Source organism: Sorex fumeus, unplaced genomic scaffold (assembly GCF_029834395.1).
Source record: "Sorex fumeus unplaced genomic scaffold, SorFum_2.1 ptg000007l, whole genome shotgun sequence".
In the NCBI taxonomy this organism is placed as follows: domain Eukaryota; kingdom Metazoa; phylum Chordata; class Mammalia; order Eulipotyphla; family Soricidae; genus Sorex; species Sorex fumeus.
The window spans coordinates 28,455,491-28,473,740 of record NW_026606064.1 but is presented as its reverse complement, the minus strand read 5'-3'; the positions used below and the strand labels follow the sequence as shown (position 1 = coordinate 28,473,740).

The 18,250-nt window shown below is 42.2% G+C and overlaps 1 protein-coding gene across 3 annotated transcripts in view; it reads right to left on the bottom strand.

Annotated features, from left to right (window-relative positions):
• The window catches only part of LGR4 (leucine rich repeat containing G protein-coupled receptor 4), a 118,484-nt gene that overhangs the window by 24,573 nt on the left and 75,661 nt on the right, over window positions 1-18,250 (bottom strand). The window contains exons 1-4 of one of the 3 annotated variants that reach the window (XM_056136353.1): window positions 10,838-10,852; window positions 10,595-10,676; window positions 7,824-7,895; window positions 6,461-6,532 (exon numbers count right to left, since the gene is read on the bottom strand). In XM_056136353.1, the coding sequence (XP_055992328.1) occupies window positions 6,461-6,532; window positions 7,824-7,895; window positions 10,595-10,605 (155 nt within the window). In that variant the 5' untranslated portion in view covers window positions 10,606-10,676; window positions 10,838-10,852. Of the gene's footprint in view, window positions 1-6,460; window positions 6,533-7,823; window positions 7,896-10,594; window positions 10,856-18,250 lie in introns of those variants that run through there. The other 2 variants (XM_056136345.1, XM_056136361.1) reach the window with 2 other exon arrangements.

Genomic DNA, 18,250 nt, shown 5'->3' with positions numbered 1-18,250 from the left:
AGAAAGAAAGAAAGAAAGAAAGAAAGAAAGAAAGAAAGAAAGGAGGGAGGGAGGGAGGGAGGGAGGGAGGGAGGGAGGGAGGGAGGGAGGGAGGAAGGAAGGAAGGAAGGAAGGAAGGAAGGAAGGAAGGAAGGAAGGAAGGAAGGAAGGAAGGAAGGAAGGAGAAAGAAAGAAAGAAAGAAAGAAAGAAAGAGAGAAAGAAAGAAAGAAAACACCCCAAATTAAAAGACTCTAGCCTTTGATCATTTTAAGCTTTTAAATGAGACAAACTGAATATTTTGATCATGAAGACTTGAGAAATAAGAACAATTCTGGGCTCTGAGGAAAAAATGCAGGGGCTTAGAGCTGGGTCACGCAAGCATCTGATCACAAGTTCAAAACCCTAGTGTTCTACATGCACTGAGTGTGACCCTGACCACTCTGCTGTTGTGATCCCTGGTGCCACATTCGGTGTAAGCTGCACCAAGGTGCCAAGGTAGGTATGTCTAACTACCACCAAAAGGAATCCAGTCCCAGGCAAGCACTACAACTAAGAAAGAAGTATCAGCTTCTCAACCAGGACAAGTGTCCTTTAAGGGGCACATGAGTGAGCACTACGTGTGAGTCCAGAGAGCACCATGGCCGTAATAACTTGTGTGCTTCCACTGGGAGCATGAACTGCAGTGAACACAACTTTGACAGGAATGCAGCCCTCACAAGCCCCTTGTGAGCAGCACGCAGGTCGGATAACCTGATAAGCAACCTCTGCCAAGCAACACAGCAGGAGTTTTCTGAAGCCACTAGCCATCACAGCCACATCAATATACATCAGCAACAATGAAGGGATGGGGAGGGGGAAATAATAAAAACATCAATAACTGGGCCAGAGAGAGACTGCAGCTTTGCAAGGTGGCTGTCCAGGTTTGATCTCCCGCACCGCAAAAAGTCTTCTGAGCCTGTCCAGGAGTGATCCCAGACACAGAAATAAACCTTGAGCACACTGACGTGAGGTCCAAAAAGCAAAATAATAATAATAAGAACAATAATAATATTACATCTAAAAATATTCAAAGGACAGTTCTACAGGAACTCTGCATAAAGGTCCTAAGTAAAATGAATTGATGCATAAAAGAAAATGGGACAAATTTCAATTGACAGCAGGTAGCAAAGTGTGAAGAGGTTTAGGTGGCTCCTCTGCAAACATCCATCTGAAGTTAGGTAGCTGTAGCAACAGCTCCGTCACACTGCTCAAAAGGAACTCATGTCAATCATATCTCTGAAAAGGCCTACTGGGAATGGAATCTATAGTCAGCGACACATAACAAATCTTTCTGTTCCATAACGTGGCATTTTGGTGATCTGAGCTACCTCACTTACGTCTCTACCTTAAATGAAGACAACTATTTAAGTGGAGGTGACACGACCAATACCCCAGATAGTCCTTCATTATGACAGTCCATACACCTAAAGTTTAACTTTTACAACATGTAATAAACTTCATTGTACATATTTTATTTTCAGTTCCACTTCCCATAATAGGAGAATATCTAATCTAAGATCAAAAGGTAAACTGTTCTACAATTTCCAATGATTCACTTTTGATGCAGTTAGAAAGGGTTTTTTTTTCTAGATGAGACAAGTCATTCTCATGTTAGTCCTTCTATAACATACACAGTTCGCCAAAATGCTTACCATTAGACTTATTTATTTATTTATTTATTTATTTATACAAGGCTATTCATTAAACTAGGGCCTTACATATGCCAGGCAAGCCCAATGCTGCTGAGTCATGTCTCTAGTCTGTGCACTTATTTTAGAGTTACTAAAAACAAAATAAAACAAAAAGAAAACTAAAGGACAGATTAGGACACAAATACCTAATGTGGTCAAAACCAATCTTTATAACCCAGAATACTAAAATGACAACAATTTCCATTCAAAGGGATTCTCAAAACATCCACGTATGTAAGAAATATATAGAGATTAAAAAAAAAAAATATATATATATATATATCATCCTGGGCCAGACTGTATCTCAAGAGATAGGTTTTATTCTTTGTAAGTGACAGGCCCTGGATTTGATCCTGGTACTGCATGACCACTCAGAGCCAACAGGTGTAGCTCTGGGGGCTCCTGAACACTCTCAAACTGGGGCTCCCCAAAATAAAATAAAACTAAAATGTAGCTTCTTGAATTCTACCTTTAAAGAAAAAGTATCACCTCAAGGATCTGGCATAAAAATCTACATTTTAGCATTATTTTCTTCTAGGTCAAAGCACCATAATTTAACAACACCTTAATCTGACTGCATATTTAGTATTAGGATTAGATCTAAAGCAGTGTAAATTCCTATTCATTATTTGAGTCATGGTCACGGTCCTCCCATTGTTCATAGATTTGCTCCAGCGGGCCCAGTAACGTCTCCATTGGAGACTTTGTTGCTACTGTGTTTGGCATATCGAATACGTCACGGGGAGCTTGCCAGGCTTTGCCGTGCAGGCGAGATACTCTCGGTAGCTTGCTGGGCTCTCAGAGAGGGGTGGAGGAATTGAACTCGGGTCGGACATGTTGGCTGCATGTAAGGCAAACGCGTACCCGTTGTGCTATCGCTTCAGCCCATTATTTGAGTAAGGTAAAAAAATTAATGAATTTTCTTGTTTTGTTTTTGTTTGTTTGGGCTTCCCAAACAGTAGGTCAAGGGGCCCAGGGACCTCTGTGGATGAGAGTCAAACAAGGCAGATGGTTCAATGGATTAGACCTGAGGTGCAGGAAGTCACTGATCTACACTCTTGAGTTCCAGAGAAACAATCACCGGTGTGTAAGGGATCATTTTGTGCCAGAATCCAAATCTGAGTTCTGGCATGTTGTCAGGCATGTTCCCATGACTACTGAGGTATCCCTCTAGGCCCAAAGATAAGTTATGTGCTCAGGGACAATGAGGGACCAAGGATATGAATGCCCTCCTGCAAAGGATATGCTCTAGCCCACTGAGCTATCTCTCTAGCCTCCTTGAAGAAAACTTTATTCCTTTTAGACATTCCCTTCATCTAGCTGTGCTAACTGGGTACACAAATATTAAAGGAAAGAACTGACCAACACTAACATTATTATTATTATTAATATTAATGAAACCTACAGAGGTTTACTAAATACTTACTATATATCACATATTGCTACATGTGCTTTTCATGCATTAAAGCATTAAAGAAACAATGGTCCAGAAAAGTGTAAGTAATTTGTCTACCTCACACAATTAGTAGGTATCAAAGAGAGAATGAATAACTTGATTGGCTTGTTTCAGGATTCTACCTAATCTGAAAATTACCTAAACTTTTGAGAATATGAAAAAATTCTGACATAAATATGCCAAAGACTTTTCTTAATCTTGGCAAAACTTTAATTACAATAACTTCAATTCAGTGGTTCTTGGCCCTTTTGTTTAAAATGACCTTAATAAACTCTACTGAAAATTTATATGGAACCATTAACGTTAGCCCCTCCCCCCCATAGCCAAAGCAATTCTAAGATAATAGAGGAAAAGGTGTACTGCATTTCCTGATTCTGTATTATATGATAAAGCTAATATAACTAAACTGCATGATACTGGAATAAGGAAAGACCAATGGAACAGAATCAAAGGTTCTCAGAAAAACCTCCAAACTTATGGATTGTGTGGTGCTGGAGATAAAGGCAGGGAACTTGCTTTGCAAAGTGGCAAATATGGGCTCAATCCCTGGCATCCCATATGGTCCCCCAATCCCTGCCAGGAGTGATCCCTGGGAGCCAGGAATATGTCCAGAGTGCCCCCTGGTAGTCCCCAACCCCCATCCTGCAAAAAATATTTCTATGGGCAGTTAATCTATAACAAAGGAGCCAAGCACATGAAATGAAGTAAGAAAAGTCTCTTGGACAAATGGTGTTAAAAAAAAAAACCGGACAGCCACATGTTAAAATGAAGCTGGAACTATATTCCACACCATTCACAAAAGATAACTCAGAGTGGATTAAAGACCAAGAGATTAGACCATAATTCATAAAACACAGGGAAGAAAACAGGGAGAACCTTCTAGAAAACTGAACTTAAAGAGATTTCAGTGAGTTGACTTCAGAGGCAAGGACAAAACCAAAATCAAACAAATGGGATTACATCATATTTTAAAACTTTTGCATAGCAAAAGAGACAAGGTAAAATAAAAAGATGTCCTACTGAATGGGACAGAATAGTTGCACATTATATATCAGATAAAGGGCTAATATTCAAGATTTATAAAGTACTCAGGAAGTACAACAATAGAAAATCCAATAACCTCATGGAAAAATAGGGACAAGAGATGAACACATACTTCCTCAAAGAAAATAGAGAGATGGCGAATAGGCATATGTATGAAAAAGCGTTCATCACCACCTGTGATAGGGAGATGCAAAACAACAATGAGCTAGATGTCGTCTCACGCCAGTAAGAATGGCACGTATATCAAGAAGACTGGAAACAATAGTGCTAGTGGAACTGTGGTGAGAATGGAAATCATTCACTACTGGTGGATATGCAGTCTGATTCAACGTCTACAGAAAGCAGTGTGAAGATCTCTCAAAAATGTAAGAATATCTCTCCAGTCATATAGTACAGTGGGTAAAGTACTTCCCTTGCATACAGCCAACCCAGGTTCAATTCCCAGTATCACAAATGATTCCCAGAGGCTTATCAGGAGTTATATTTGAGCACAGAGCCAAGCAAGGATAAATCCCAGGCACAATCATATGTGACCCCAATGCTAATGATAATAACAAATCATCTTTCAAACAACCCAGCAACTGCACTTGTTGGCCTTGACCTCCAAAAAACAAAATATTCAATTTTAAAGGATATACGCACATCCATGTTCATTGGAGTGCTTAGTATACAACAGTCAGGATATAGAAACAGCCCAAATGTCCAACTACCGATGAATGGATTAAGAAGTTGTGATAAAGGGAATGGAGAGATAATACAATAAGTAAGGCTCTTGCCTTAACTGGTCAATCCCCATTTGATCTTCAGTACCTCACTGGTCCCTAGCGCCTCACCAGGATTGACCCTTGAACACAAAGCCAGGAATGAACCTTAAACATAGCTGGGTGTGGCCTATCACACCTTCCCCCCAAAATAAAAGAAAGTGTGGCTCTATACACATGGAATATTATTGTAAGACAAGAGGAAATCTGAAAACATGAGATCCAAACTACACTACCAGATTTTAAAATGTGCCCGCTCAGTGGAAAAACCTCCAGATTTCAATCACTGCCATGCTCACAGCTGCTCTACACAGGCTCAGGAGAGCCTTACCCATTAGTGAATCTGCTGTATAATCATTTTAAATTTTAGAATTCCTGGAGTGCACGGCTGCATTTGCGGCAGCGCGACCTCTCATACTCTATACCACTGATGTACCAAGAGTAGCTCATACACGGGTTTAATGGCTCCAGGATGAAATACAACAATCCTCACATGCTTTCCTCTAAGGGAACTTTATTGAACCATTGTTAGCAGATTATTTATAACAAGCAATACAAAATTAATTGTTTCAGTTCAGCTTTTGGGGGGGAACTCACATTCGAAATATGGTGGTGGGAAGGTGCAATAGTGGCAGGATTAGTGTACAAATATTAAATGTAATGAATTATTGTGAACAACTTTATAAAAATTAAATTAAAGGAGCTGGAGTGATAGCACAGCAGGTAGGGCGTTTGCCTTGCACACGGCTGACCCGGGTTTGATTCCCAGCATCCCATATGGTCCCCTGAGCACCGCCAGGAGTAATTCCTGAGTGCATGAGCCAGGAGTAAACCCTGTGCAATGCTGGGTGTGACCCAAGAAGCAAAAAATAAAAAATAAAAATAAATAAAAAAGTGGGAAGAGGCATATGCAAATAAGTATTCTGTGTCCACAGATGAGAAACTGGAATCACTTTGTTCTGACTGTTACCAGCTCAAACAGAAAGCTCTTTGTGGCTGTTTCTTGACAGTCATGGCACAAGACATCAGAACTCTTGTACTTAATTTTGGTTTCAAAGCTGATGACACCAGCCACAGACAGGCTCAGGGAAGTATGTCTATCATGGTAGTATACGTCCAGTGCTTTCTCCAGGTTTCTGAAACCACTGAGAAGCAAAACAGAACCACCTTATTCTCTCTCAGCAAATGGGTATTCTAGTAACCAATGACCATTTTTTTGTCCCAGGCAAGAGAACTAAATCTCTTTGGGAGGACAGAGAGATAGTAAAGGGGGTAATGCCTTGCATGCAGCCAACCCAGTTCAATCCCTAAGCACCACCAGGAATGGCTCCTGAACACAGTACCAGGAGTAGCCCCTGAGCACTGCCAGGGTTTGGCTCCCAAATACCCCAAAACAAAAATATTGCATCTCTTTCCAGTTTTTTACATGTTAGCATCCAGAGCAGTTTCCCAGTGATTAAAGAATGCAGAAATCCAAAACTTTACTCACAGAGACTGTAAAGCACTCAGTCCTCGAATGGCTTCACTCGGCACTGTTTTCAACTGATTGTTTTGGAGGGTTCTGGAAGGAAATTTTTTGTTAGTGTATAATACCAAGCTTTTTTTTTTTCCTTAAAAGATTTCAGACCTATCCTCCCTGAGCCCCTGCAAAAATAAAAAGCATTTCCAAAGGGGATGCAGTGACTCGGGTGGAAAGCATCCAAGAGAAGAGAATAGCAAAAAAAAAAAAAAAAAAAAAAAAAAAAAAGGAAACAACACTTGTGAAAGCCAGCAGTGAAACCTAGACTATTATCCCAAGCCATCTCCGAACACAGACCTGCTGGGTAAACTTCATTTCCAGGGGTTGTTTCACACTCGGGAATTAAGGCCCCCTAATTAATTACTCATCACCTCATTACTGCTAATGTTAATTGGGAGGTATAACAAGTTAACTGGGAGGTATAACAAGCAAACCCATTGGGATCCCTTGATGTCTTTTCAAACTAGAATAAAGCAGACCCCAGAAACATAGACATTAGGTAAAGCTAATTTTGTCAAGAGGAGGACAGGCTCTGGACCCTTAGGAAGGAGCAGCCAGGTCCTGAGTAAATACAAAGGCCACGGAAGAAACAGAGCTTTCATCATCTAATAAATGATTATTAGTGTCTGGAGAATGGAGACACATCAAGGCTGAAAATAAAATCCTTATCATTTCTGCCTAACGTCACTCCTAGCGACATTAATAAAATAACTGCCTGGCCTGAATTATGAACAGAGAATGGAGTGGCAAAGGGCTCATTTCGCTCACGGAACTGGAGCGTTCTGCTGAGCAGCAAGGTAGGGGCAGAAAGGCAGCTCAGAGTCAAATCACCTGCTCCCGAAGCCCCAGGCTGCAAACTCCTGCCCACGGCTAGGAGCTTATTTTCTCTCCCTCTCAGGCTAAATAAGAGGCATTTCAATTTCCTTTCGCTCAAAAGTACTTCGAAATTTGTCGCTCTTTTAAACTATTCCCTTGGAAAGCTTCAGCCAATCCAAAGTTCTTACAGCCACAAAATAAATTGAAAAACAACCTGCAGAGCTTAAGGATGATTTTGATTTTGCATATTTAGTAGCCACACAAAGCACCTAACATTTCAGTTGTCTGCACTGGAGGTCAGAATATTGATCATTTAGATTTTATCTTCTGTTATCTAAACCCTAGTTTGCCTAAATCAACCTCTAGCCTCCCACACTATCTGTGGACCTGTGGGCCACTCCTTAAATCTTTTAATCCTGAACGAAAAGAAACTGTGCTTAACCTAGCTCCAAGCATGTTGACTATGCAGAAAGAAAATACACAGCCAGCTGTGAAACTCTAAAATTGCATTACTTACAGAACTTTGAGTTCTTTCAATCCAGACAAGGCCTTTGGGTGGATAAAAGAAAGGTCGTTGCCAGCCAATCGTCTAGAAAAACAAAGTAGCAAGGGGGGGAAAAATAGTAATTCAGACTCTTAAAATTCAGAACTCACAATGAACCGATGTGCAATTAAAGCTCTATGTTAAACATTTCTCAAGTTTATCTGACATTAAACATGGACTTAAACCCTGGCTAAAGTGATCCCAAGATTCTTCCCAGGAGATAAATGTCTCTAGAATTTTTTTTTAAACTCCCAATACAATCATTTAAACAGACACATTTTTATTCTGGTGAGGTCAAGCAAGCCAAAACACATTAAACCAAATTAAGTCTGCTATTCATGGTCACTCTGCAGCTTGCAGTGTTTTCCAAGTGCCTCATAAATACAGACTACTGGTCAGCAGGCAGGAGTGTTTACACAGATCACAGTGAACCAATCCCTCTGGGAGCAATGCCTTTCGGACGTAAAACAATCTGACCTCTAAAATCAAGCTTAGTGTATTTCATGTGAAATACAGGCATAAACTGAACATTTTTATGAGATGGTAATCACAACTTTCCAAACCAAGGCCTAAATAATTTTTAATACGAATTTTCCTAAAGAAAACATAAAGACAAAAGAAATGAGGATAAAAGTAGAGTAAGGAAAGGGCAAGAATTCTTTGTCCTTTTCTAAGAAATCTCAGTGCATGTCCTGTCCCCAACACCAACGCCCCTTGTTTTGGGGTCACACCTAGCGTGCTCAGTGCCTGAGTATCTCTCCTGACAAGCTCAGGATACAATATGGGGTGCCAGGGGTTGAACCTGGGTCAGCCGCATGCAAGACAAGCACCCTACCTGCTGTACTATTGCTCCAGGCCCTATAGATCTTCTATTTTTTGTTTTTTTTTTTTACATTGGGGGGTAACGCCTGGCAACAGTCAGGGCATACTATTGGCTCTGTGCATGGGGATCAATCCTGGTGGGGCCTGGGGAACCATATGTGGGACTGGGGATTGACTCCAGAAAGGCCAAGGGCAAGGCAAGAGTCCTACCTGCTATACTATTGCTCTGGCCCCTGTCCTTTTGTTTGTTTTTTTGTTTTTGGTCATACCCAGCAGTACTCAGAGGCAACTCCCAGCTCAACAATAAGGGACCACAGAGTACTGGGGACGAATGGAACCAAATTTTCTCAATGCACAGCATATGCTCCAGCCTGTGAAACAACTCTCTGGTACCTGAACATATACTTTATAGTCAACAGGAAATAGAGTCAGTCTCATATAAGTAACAGAAAGATAAACTAAAGGAAAAATTTCACATACTATTTTAAAGTTTCTGGGTCACAGATGTGGCTCAGGAGTGCACTTTCCTTTGAGCGATTTCTCCAGCTTACTCCACTGCATGCCACAATCCAGGCTCATAGCAGCTGACTTCGGACAATCAGCCAGGAGGACTTTTGCCTCCTAGTGTCTACCATCAAATGAGGAGATGAATGGTTGTAAGACCGCCTCAGTGTTTTCATTTAGAAAATATTTCTCCTCAACAAATCCCTTTGGTTCTATTTTTGCAAGTGGGGGTGAGTTGGGCCATACGTGGCAGTGCTCTTGGCTAAGTGCTCGGGGTTCACTCCTGGTAGGGCTGAGGGAAGCATGTGTTGCTGGGGACGGAACTAGGGCCAGAAGTAGGCAAGGCGAACACCTTAACCCCTATCTATACTATCTCCCTGTTGCCTCATCTTGGTTTTGGACCAGCCAGTTTCACTCTGATAACCTTAAACACCTCACCCCAAAACCTCCTCTTCACCCATGAGATACCCAACTGCAAAGCTGCTTCCAGTGAAAACTTTGATTCTCTTGCATAAGGCCCATGATTGCATTCTTAGATCTGGGATCAAACTTGGTTACAGACTACCTTCGAATAGACCATGTTTCTCACTCTTGTCTCATAAGTCAAGTACAAATGTCCCAAGAATAGGGTGTGTGGCAAGTTAGAAACCAGAATTTTCTCCTCAATAGTGCTGCCCATTCACATGCCACACAGAACATCCCATACGCTTTCTTTACACGCTCGGAGCAAGCCTTCTCCAGGGGCCCTCTCTCTGCATCCCAACCTCACTAATTCGATTCAGGTGATAACACAGCTGTCATGTTGTTCAGAGGGTCACATTTTCATTCATTCATTTATTTATTTATTTTGCTTTCTTGGGTTACTCCTGGCTCAGGACTCAGGAATTACTCCTGGTGGTGCTCAGGGGACCATATCAGATGCTGGGAATCAAACCCAGGTTGGGTACATGCAAGGCAAACGCCCTACCTGCTGTGCTATCACTCCAGCCCAGAAGGCCACATTTTCAAAGATCAAATTGCATCTTCAGGGCCATAAATGGCAGTAGGCCTCGAGTCCTCACTTCACCCTGGCTATTTCTCGAAGATGTCTGAAAGACCAGTCTTACTCAACTCAAGTCCACCTCAAATTAGGCTATTAGCAGACCAAATTTCTTACAGAATTCCTATTCTTCTGTCTCTAAAATAATGTCCCTATATCTGGAATTTTCTTAAGAGTTAAAATGTCTGGCACTAGGGCTCAAGAAAAAGTGTTGTTTTTATCAAGTAACAAGGGAAAGGTTAAAAACAGATCATCTGGTGACTTGTTAAAAAAAATTGTGTTCAACAACACATTAGCCAAAACATGAACTTCTTTTGTCCAAACCTTGGTCTTTATATAAGCCATGGGAAAACTAAATTTACCTAACTTCAAAACTTACCCTCTTTCCATTGCTTCTCATTAATAGAAATGACCAAATGAACTCTCCACAAGTATCTTCTCCTGAAATACAAGCCCAGCATCTGGAAAAACGAACCAGACTAGGAATGACAGCAGCTGGTGACAGTGCCAACCAAGACAACACACCACCTGCCAGGGCTTGGGTTCCTTCTGCTCTTCCTGGAGCAAACCCAACCTAAGGGGCCTGGCCGAACACCTCTGTCCATAATCACCAGCTACTCACTAGCGAGAGATCTACAGCATCAGGCAGCACCCCCTCCAAAGCCTCCTCACACTCTGCTTATTTGATGAACCCAGTACTTCTTTTAGGAGTTCCAGAGGGTGCTTCCTGTCCCAAAACCCCAACCCAGAGAGAGCAAAGTGATGAAGTCACCAGGTTAGGGGCAGAGTCGATTATCTTTGGAGGACAAAACATACTACGTGATGAGCACAGAACAGTTGCAAGCACCCAGGTAAGTGTTTGACTGACACTCCTGCCTCCAAATCATCTCTAATCAGTAGCCTGAGAGAAGTTAGGTGACTTGGCACAAGCCATGCAGCCAGTAAGAGGAGGAGCCAGCATTCCAATTCTCGGCTGGCTCCCGTGCTTATCCACTTTCTCCTGCCCTGAGATTTCACTGTTGTGTCACTAAGAGATTGAGAAACAATCTGCCCAAGAGGCAGAACAGAGTGGACTTGGCAAGTGAATAGCCATGTCTGAGAAGCAACAACCCTCATCCAACAGACCAGGGCTCACAAACAAGGACTGTGTCAACAGGAGCATAGAACTGCCATCATGGAGATTCTTCCTGAGGCCCAACAGTGCCAACCTTCCACAGCAAAAGTGGTCGGTGGGAAGGCGTGGGAAAAGGGTGCAATGGGGATCCTTGGCTGTCCAAGAGTGGAGGTGTGACCCAAATTCAGAGGCTGTGTTGAGGAAAATGTTCTCTGTTGAGTTTTCTTTGTAACTCACAAGGAAAAAAGGAAGGACCACAGTGATTCTCAGAAACAATTTGTCACCAATGCTGGCCCTCCTTCTCCCCTCCTTCCCACCTCCCCCCAAAAAAATCCCACTTCCTTCTCTGTGTTTGGATTTGTCTGGGTTAGACTCAACAGCTTAGTGTCTCATCCCCTAAGGAACTACTGGCTGGTCCCAGAAAATTCTTTTAATGTAATATTGCTGGATTATTTACAGGAATATATACAGGGATATAAGTTTAATATATATATGAATATAAATATTATATACAGGGATAAAAATTGCAGTATATATATATGTATAGTCTATTTTTTTTCATTCTTTTTTCTGTTTTTTTGAAGGAGACCTCCCCTCTTATTGAATGGCTTCAGACCAACTGGCTATCTTTCAAATCAAGATCCTGATGACACAGTGCTGCTTGGGCAGTGCAGTTGCCAGGGATTGCCTGGTGGTGCTGTGGGGGCTACTGGGCCACACTGGCAGTGCCTGAAGGGCCATGTGATGCTGGAGATGGAACAGAGATGGGCTGCAAGTAAGGCATGTGCCTTCACCCCTGTACTGTCTCCCTAGCCCAAGAGTATTGGCACTTTTTGATATTCTTCTTCTTTTTTTTTTCTTTTTGGGTCACACATGGCACAGGGGTTACTCCTAGCTCACGCACTCAGGAATTACTCCCGGTGGTGCTCAGGTAACCATATGGGATGCTGGGAATAGAACCCGGGTCAGCCACATGCATGTGAGGCAAATGCCCTACCTGCTGTGCCATCACTCCCGCCCCTTGCTATTCTTCTAATGGCTGTGAATTAGAGTCATTTGAATGAGAACTAGAGGTGGCAGTGGATTGGCAGACTTCTCTGTTTGCAAAGGATTGAGAGTCACAGGTGTCACTTCTTTCCCAGCACCACTGGCTTAAAGCTCCTTAGTTTCAAAAGTCCATAAAAGACCTAAAGGCCACTCTACACCCTTTCCTGCTACTCACACTAAGTCTACGTCCTCCTGGATTACTATCCTGAACTCCTAACAGGGCCCTGCCTCAAACCACTAAATCACACTCTTGTGAGACCTAGATTCCCCAAAGCATACCTCCAAGCATTTCCCCCAAAGGTCTGTTTCCCTACTGACTTAACCCAACTTAAGTATGATCCTCTAGTCCCTTCTCACTTCATTTCTCCAGATGTCACCTGAAATACCCTCCTCCGTCCTCTGCCAATTGAAATCTTATCTGTCAACATAGCCCAAGTCAGATTGTAGCACTCGTATGAAACTATACTGATGCCTTATTCCCTAAATTCCACAGAGACTTTTCTTTTTGAAGTAGGGGGCAGGTGGGAACCACACCTGGTGGTTCTCAGAATCTACTCCTGGCTTTGTACATGGGTATCATGTAGTACAAGGGATTAAATCTGGGCCTCCTGCATGCAAAGTATGCAGTCTAACCCACTGAGCAATTTCTCATCTACCGTAAGTACTTAGGACGAAGCTCTCATTAGATGCATTCATTCTGTCTGTTACTGAGAACTTGTTAAGTCTCTTTGCCTATTTTTTTGTTTTTTTCCTATTTGTTTTTTTCCTCTTTTGAGATTTATGGGTCTCAGAAATAAGGTCAATAAATGGGCTTGCATAGCTAAGCCAGGTGTTTTGTGGGTGTGGCTTCCACAGACCTAACTTTTGGCTGTTTAATTTCTTGGTGAAATTGACACCAAGTTATTGGGGTCCAGCCAAAGGCACAGCGGGCAATTTTGCGGTATCAAGAAGCCTGAAGGGACCATCAGGCTGCTGATGCACTCATCCCGCAGGTACAGGTTGACCTGCTGGCAGCACCATACACCCTTGTTAAGACTCTCTGAAATATCTTGTCCCTTATGGGCATGCATGACGTCATATTCATTTAGCATTCTCATGCTCTGGACCTGACATGAGCAGAAACTACTTGCCTCAAATAAGCACTGACATTCAACTCTGGATTCAAAAAAGTTAATACTGCTTCCTTAAGAAGAGGAAAGGGCTTAATGATTATCTTCACATCTCTGCTTCATTTCTACTCCCCCACTTTTCTCTCCTAACAGAGAAGAACTACTTGACTAGATTTTATTTATTTATTTATTTGTCTCTCCTACCCGATCCCCAGCTGGATTTAAAGTGCAAGGGCAACAGTTTTCTGTCTCAGCATATTCTAGAGTATATTTTCCTAAGAAAGGGGGAGTGGAGATTTTAAACATGGGAACAGCAGTCTATTGGTCAACAGAATTATCTCAACACACTCTGTGTGTTCAACATGACCAGAATTAAAAACAAGTCCTCCAAGGACTCCGAGGAGGGTCACAGTCCACCTCAAGGCAATTCCTTTTATTCTGCTTACACAACGATCCTAGAAATAGAGCAAAAACAAAAAGAGGAGAGTCAGGGAAAGGGTGGAGGGAGAAGAAAGCAGTGATCCATCAGCCTTCCACTGTCCCCATGGATTTGGAACTCTTCCAGCAAACAGGATAAAAGTGGCTCAGTGTGCAATGTCTCTATGGCTCTGTCATGTGTGCATTTATTATTCATAAGGACCCCGGATTCCCATTAGGGACTCCTTCCAAGGGATGCTAGGTTTCTCAGCTATATCCTTTCTTCTTAATGCTTCTGCTACATGATACTTCCAGATGCCATTTCTCCCAGGAGGGGGAAGCAGGAACACTGCTGGTTACCCAGACACTGGTTAACAGTGTCTCTGAATAGGCAGACCACACTTCAGAAAATAATCTGAAGGTGTAGAATCAGTGATCCAGCCTTCACGAAAACACACTGAATTATATTCAGACCCCTTCCCTTGGGAAGCAGCTTAAATGAGTAGTCAGTGTGAAGTAGAGAATAAACCAATTGGAGCTTTATCTCTGAAAAGTGCTCTAATTTCCATTTCTTCTGGTTCACTACGAAAATTTCATTGTAGAACCCCCCAGCAGCCACTCACTCCCACACCATAAAATCTCCACCATGCTTCTGGCTGGACTCCATTGTCTCAAGACCAAGCTTCACCCAGAAATTCACCTGCTGAAAAGTCTTTGTTACTGAGATCTCCAGGTTTCCGTGGAGTTGAAATAGACTGCCTCCCCACACCTCCCGGTACTTCTGGAAGCCCTGGTAGTCATGTCCACACCCCAAAGCCACACTCCAATGAGTTAAAAATTTAACTCCAGCTGTACCACCAAGTTAAAAATTCTGGATTTCCTGATGCAACATCTTCAAACTCTACAACACTGATAATCCAGTAGTAGCACACCAGATTGGATGGGCTGTGTAACATAGAAGGCAACCAATCTCAAACAGTAAAACAGAATGCTTAACCTGTAACATTTTAGTAATCCCTCATACAAGGACTTAATGTCTCCATGGTGAGAAACAATTTACATGAATTTTCTTCCAAGGAAATATTTTTTGATCATTCTGTTAGCCGTTTATTGATAACAAGCAACAGAAGATAAATTATTGTGAGCCTAGTAGGAGGGTAGGCTTGAGAGGCGGTTGGGAAAATAGTAGACAATGGTAGAGGGAAGGTGATAATAGTGGTGGGATTGGTGCTGGAATACTGAATGCCTATACCAAATCATCATGAACAAGTTTGCAAATCACAGTGTTTATATAAAATGTGGGGCGGGGGGGTTGAGAAATTACATAAGTAGGCTTTCCCTGTTTCATGAAAACTTCAAAATATATTAGCACAGAATTTTGTTTAAAGTTTTATTAAAAACAGGTAAAGCATGATTATTACCATAATGAGATTCAAATATAAAATGAAATTTGATGCAATATACTTTAAATTCAAGTTGATGACTTATGCAAATGAGAATAAGCATTTTATTATATTGTACTGAAGGGTTTCATTTCCCTTACTTACATAGGTAAAATCATTGAGCAATCACAAATTGGCTCTGATTGATTTATTTTCTGATCATTCTATTTGCAATCTCTTCACGTTTTGTTGGAACAAGTAATATAAAGTAAATTTTTTATGTGCCTAGTGGGGTAGGTTGGGGATGGGAGGGGAAATGAGGACACTGGGGGAAGGAAGGTCACACTGCTGGTGTTGGAACACTAAATACCTGAAACAAGTGCACAGTGAACAACTTTGTAAATCATAATATTTTTAATAATAATTTAAAAAATTCACCCATGTGACTGGAATTCTAGCCAGGAACCGGAGGTACAAGGAGGTATAAGAAACACACTCATGGGGCTGGAGCGATAGCACAGCGGGTAGGGAGTTAGCCTTGCACGGGGCTGACTCAGGTTCAATTCTCAGCATCCCATATGGTCCCCTGAGCACCACCAGGGGTTAATTCCTGAGCGCAGAGCCAGAAGTGACCCCAGTGCATCGTCAGGTGACTCCCCAAAAAATACACATATATACTCAAATACACACACACATAGAGAGAGAGAGAGACAGAAAGAGAGACAGAGACAGAGACAGAGAGAGAAACATATGTATCAGATTATGGGAAGGAAGATAATGGTTCATGGCTTCTAGCAGCTGTTATGAGCTGAGGGGCTGAGGGAAGGGGTGGAACAAGCCAAGGGAGGCAATGGAACTAAGGCAGTAAGGCCCAAAGTATGCTTTGCAAGCACACTACAGAAAGCTTTACTCAGGGCAATTTTTCTTCCACAGAACCAAGAGATCAGGGAGTAGGTAAGTAAGTAAGTAAAGTAAAGGCCCTCCCGTTGATCATCGATTTGCTCGAGCGGGCCCAGTAACGTCTCCATTGGAGACTTTGTTGTTACTGTGTTTGGCATATGGAATACGTCACGGGGAGCTTGCCAGGCTCTACCGTGCGGGTGAGATACTCTCAGCAGCTTGCCGGGCTCTCCGAGAGGGGCGGAGGAATAGAACTCGGGTTGGCCATGTTGGCTGCGTGCAAGGCAAACGCCCTACCGCTGTGCTATCGCTCCAGCCCAGGGAGTAGGTAACAAATCAAAAAGTACATGGCCTCAGGCTTCCATCCATTCCACAGACCTCCCTTTACCTGCAGAGATGCATACTCTACGGCCAAGTCCTGACAGAAAATTACTTGACACTGCCCAACCCTTCTGATCGATATTTATCTACTGCTCAGAGATGTCCTTTCTCATGGCTCACCATTTCTTTCATACCCACATTTTCCCACCCCAACTGATCTTTAACATTCAAACCATCACAACCATCACACATCGTACCAAACATATCCAGGCTGCCTCTCCTGCAATTTCAGTCATTACATTCTCTCAGGTGGGTGGATGAGCATGGCGCCACGTACTTTAAATGCATCAGAGACACAACTCCCTGTCCCTGAGAGAAAGTACTTCCAGTTCCAAACCAAATGGAGCAAGGATGGCCATAGAAAAGAGTCTGTCTAGCAAGAGCAAAGAACGAGCACTTGCTAAGTATAATTTGCCATCCGCAGGATCCAAAAGGTTGGCAAGAGTTTTGAAAGCATAACCAAAATGATAATCTTACCCTTTAATAAATCCGTAACCATATACATATTCACATAGTAAGCCTTACTTTCAAGTTTCAGAACTATGTTGACTCCTGTGAAAATTCAAGAGCTCAAGATTAATGGCAGCTGTTTAGGGATCTCTGGTATCAATATTCAGTAGTAACCAACAAACTAATATTTGAATAGCACTTTCCATTTTCATCCCCCTACAATATTAGCACTGTAGCACTGTAGTACTGTCCTCCTGTTGTTCATCGATTGCTCAAGCGGGCACCAGTAACATCTTCATTGTAAGACCTGTTACTGTTTCTGGCATATCAAAAACAGGTATGCTTGCCAGCCTCTGCCGTGCAGGCAGAATACTCTTCGTAGCTTGCCAGGCTCTCCAAGAGGGACGGAGGAATCAAACCCAGGTTAGCCACGTGCAAGGCAAATGCCCTACCCGCTGTGCTATTGATCCAGTCCTACAATAACCTGAAAATAACCATGTAGTGGAGGGACTCAAATAACTGTAGGGGAGAGATATTGATAAAAATTGTAGCTTTAAAAATACCTCATCTTATAAGCCTCATAAGCCAATGCTGCCTTCACAAAAAATGTTAAGACAAATCATCACCATGTGTAGTGGGCCAGGTGGGTACACTGCCATCAGCCCCTTCCTGTTTTTATTTCAGATGAGGAAAGCAAGCCTGCTTTCTCCATGCCTTGCCCAGAGTTCGACAGCACAGCTAAATAAGGTAAATCCTAGGAAGAAAAAGCTGTGAATAAAATAAAATAGTGAAAAAAATCTAGAAACAGTACAATGCTCTTTTGTGTTTCTTTCCATAAATGAGGTCCAAAAGATATTTTTGTTTTGTTTTTAGTGTATAAAAAGGGTTAATGAAACAGCATCTGCTAAGTTCCCCTTGAACATTCTTCCTATCAAGGTTAAATAAACCTCATCTGATATAATATATCAGAGTCCCGAATCAACTGGCAATGTTTACTTACTTTATTTCTGCACATACCAGGGAAGAGGTCTGCTGCTTCATCTGACTTTCATGTGTGAACTTTTAATGTTTTATGAACATAAGGTTTTAGGAAGCCCTCTATGCAAATTTCCAAGGATTCATGTTTATTGATGGACAGTCACCAGGGCTATCCTCAGAGGTGCTGGGAGTGGGACATGCTGGCTGACGCTCAACCTCAACGCCTAGCACACACTCGGCATGGGTTCTATCTACTG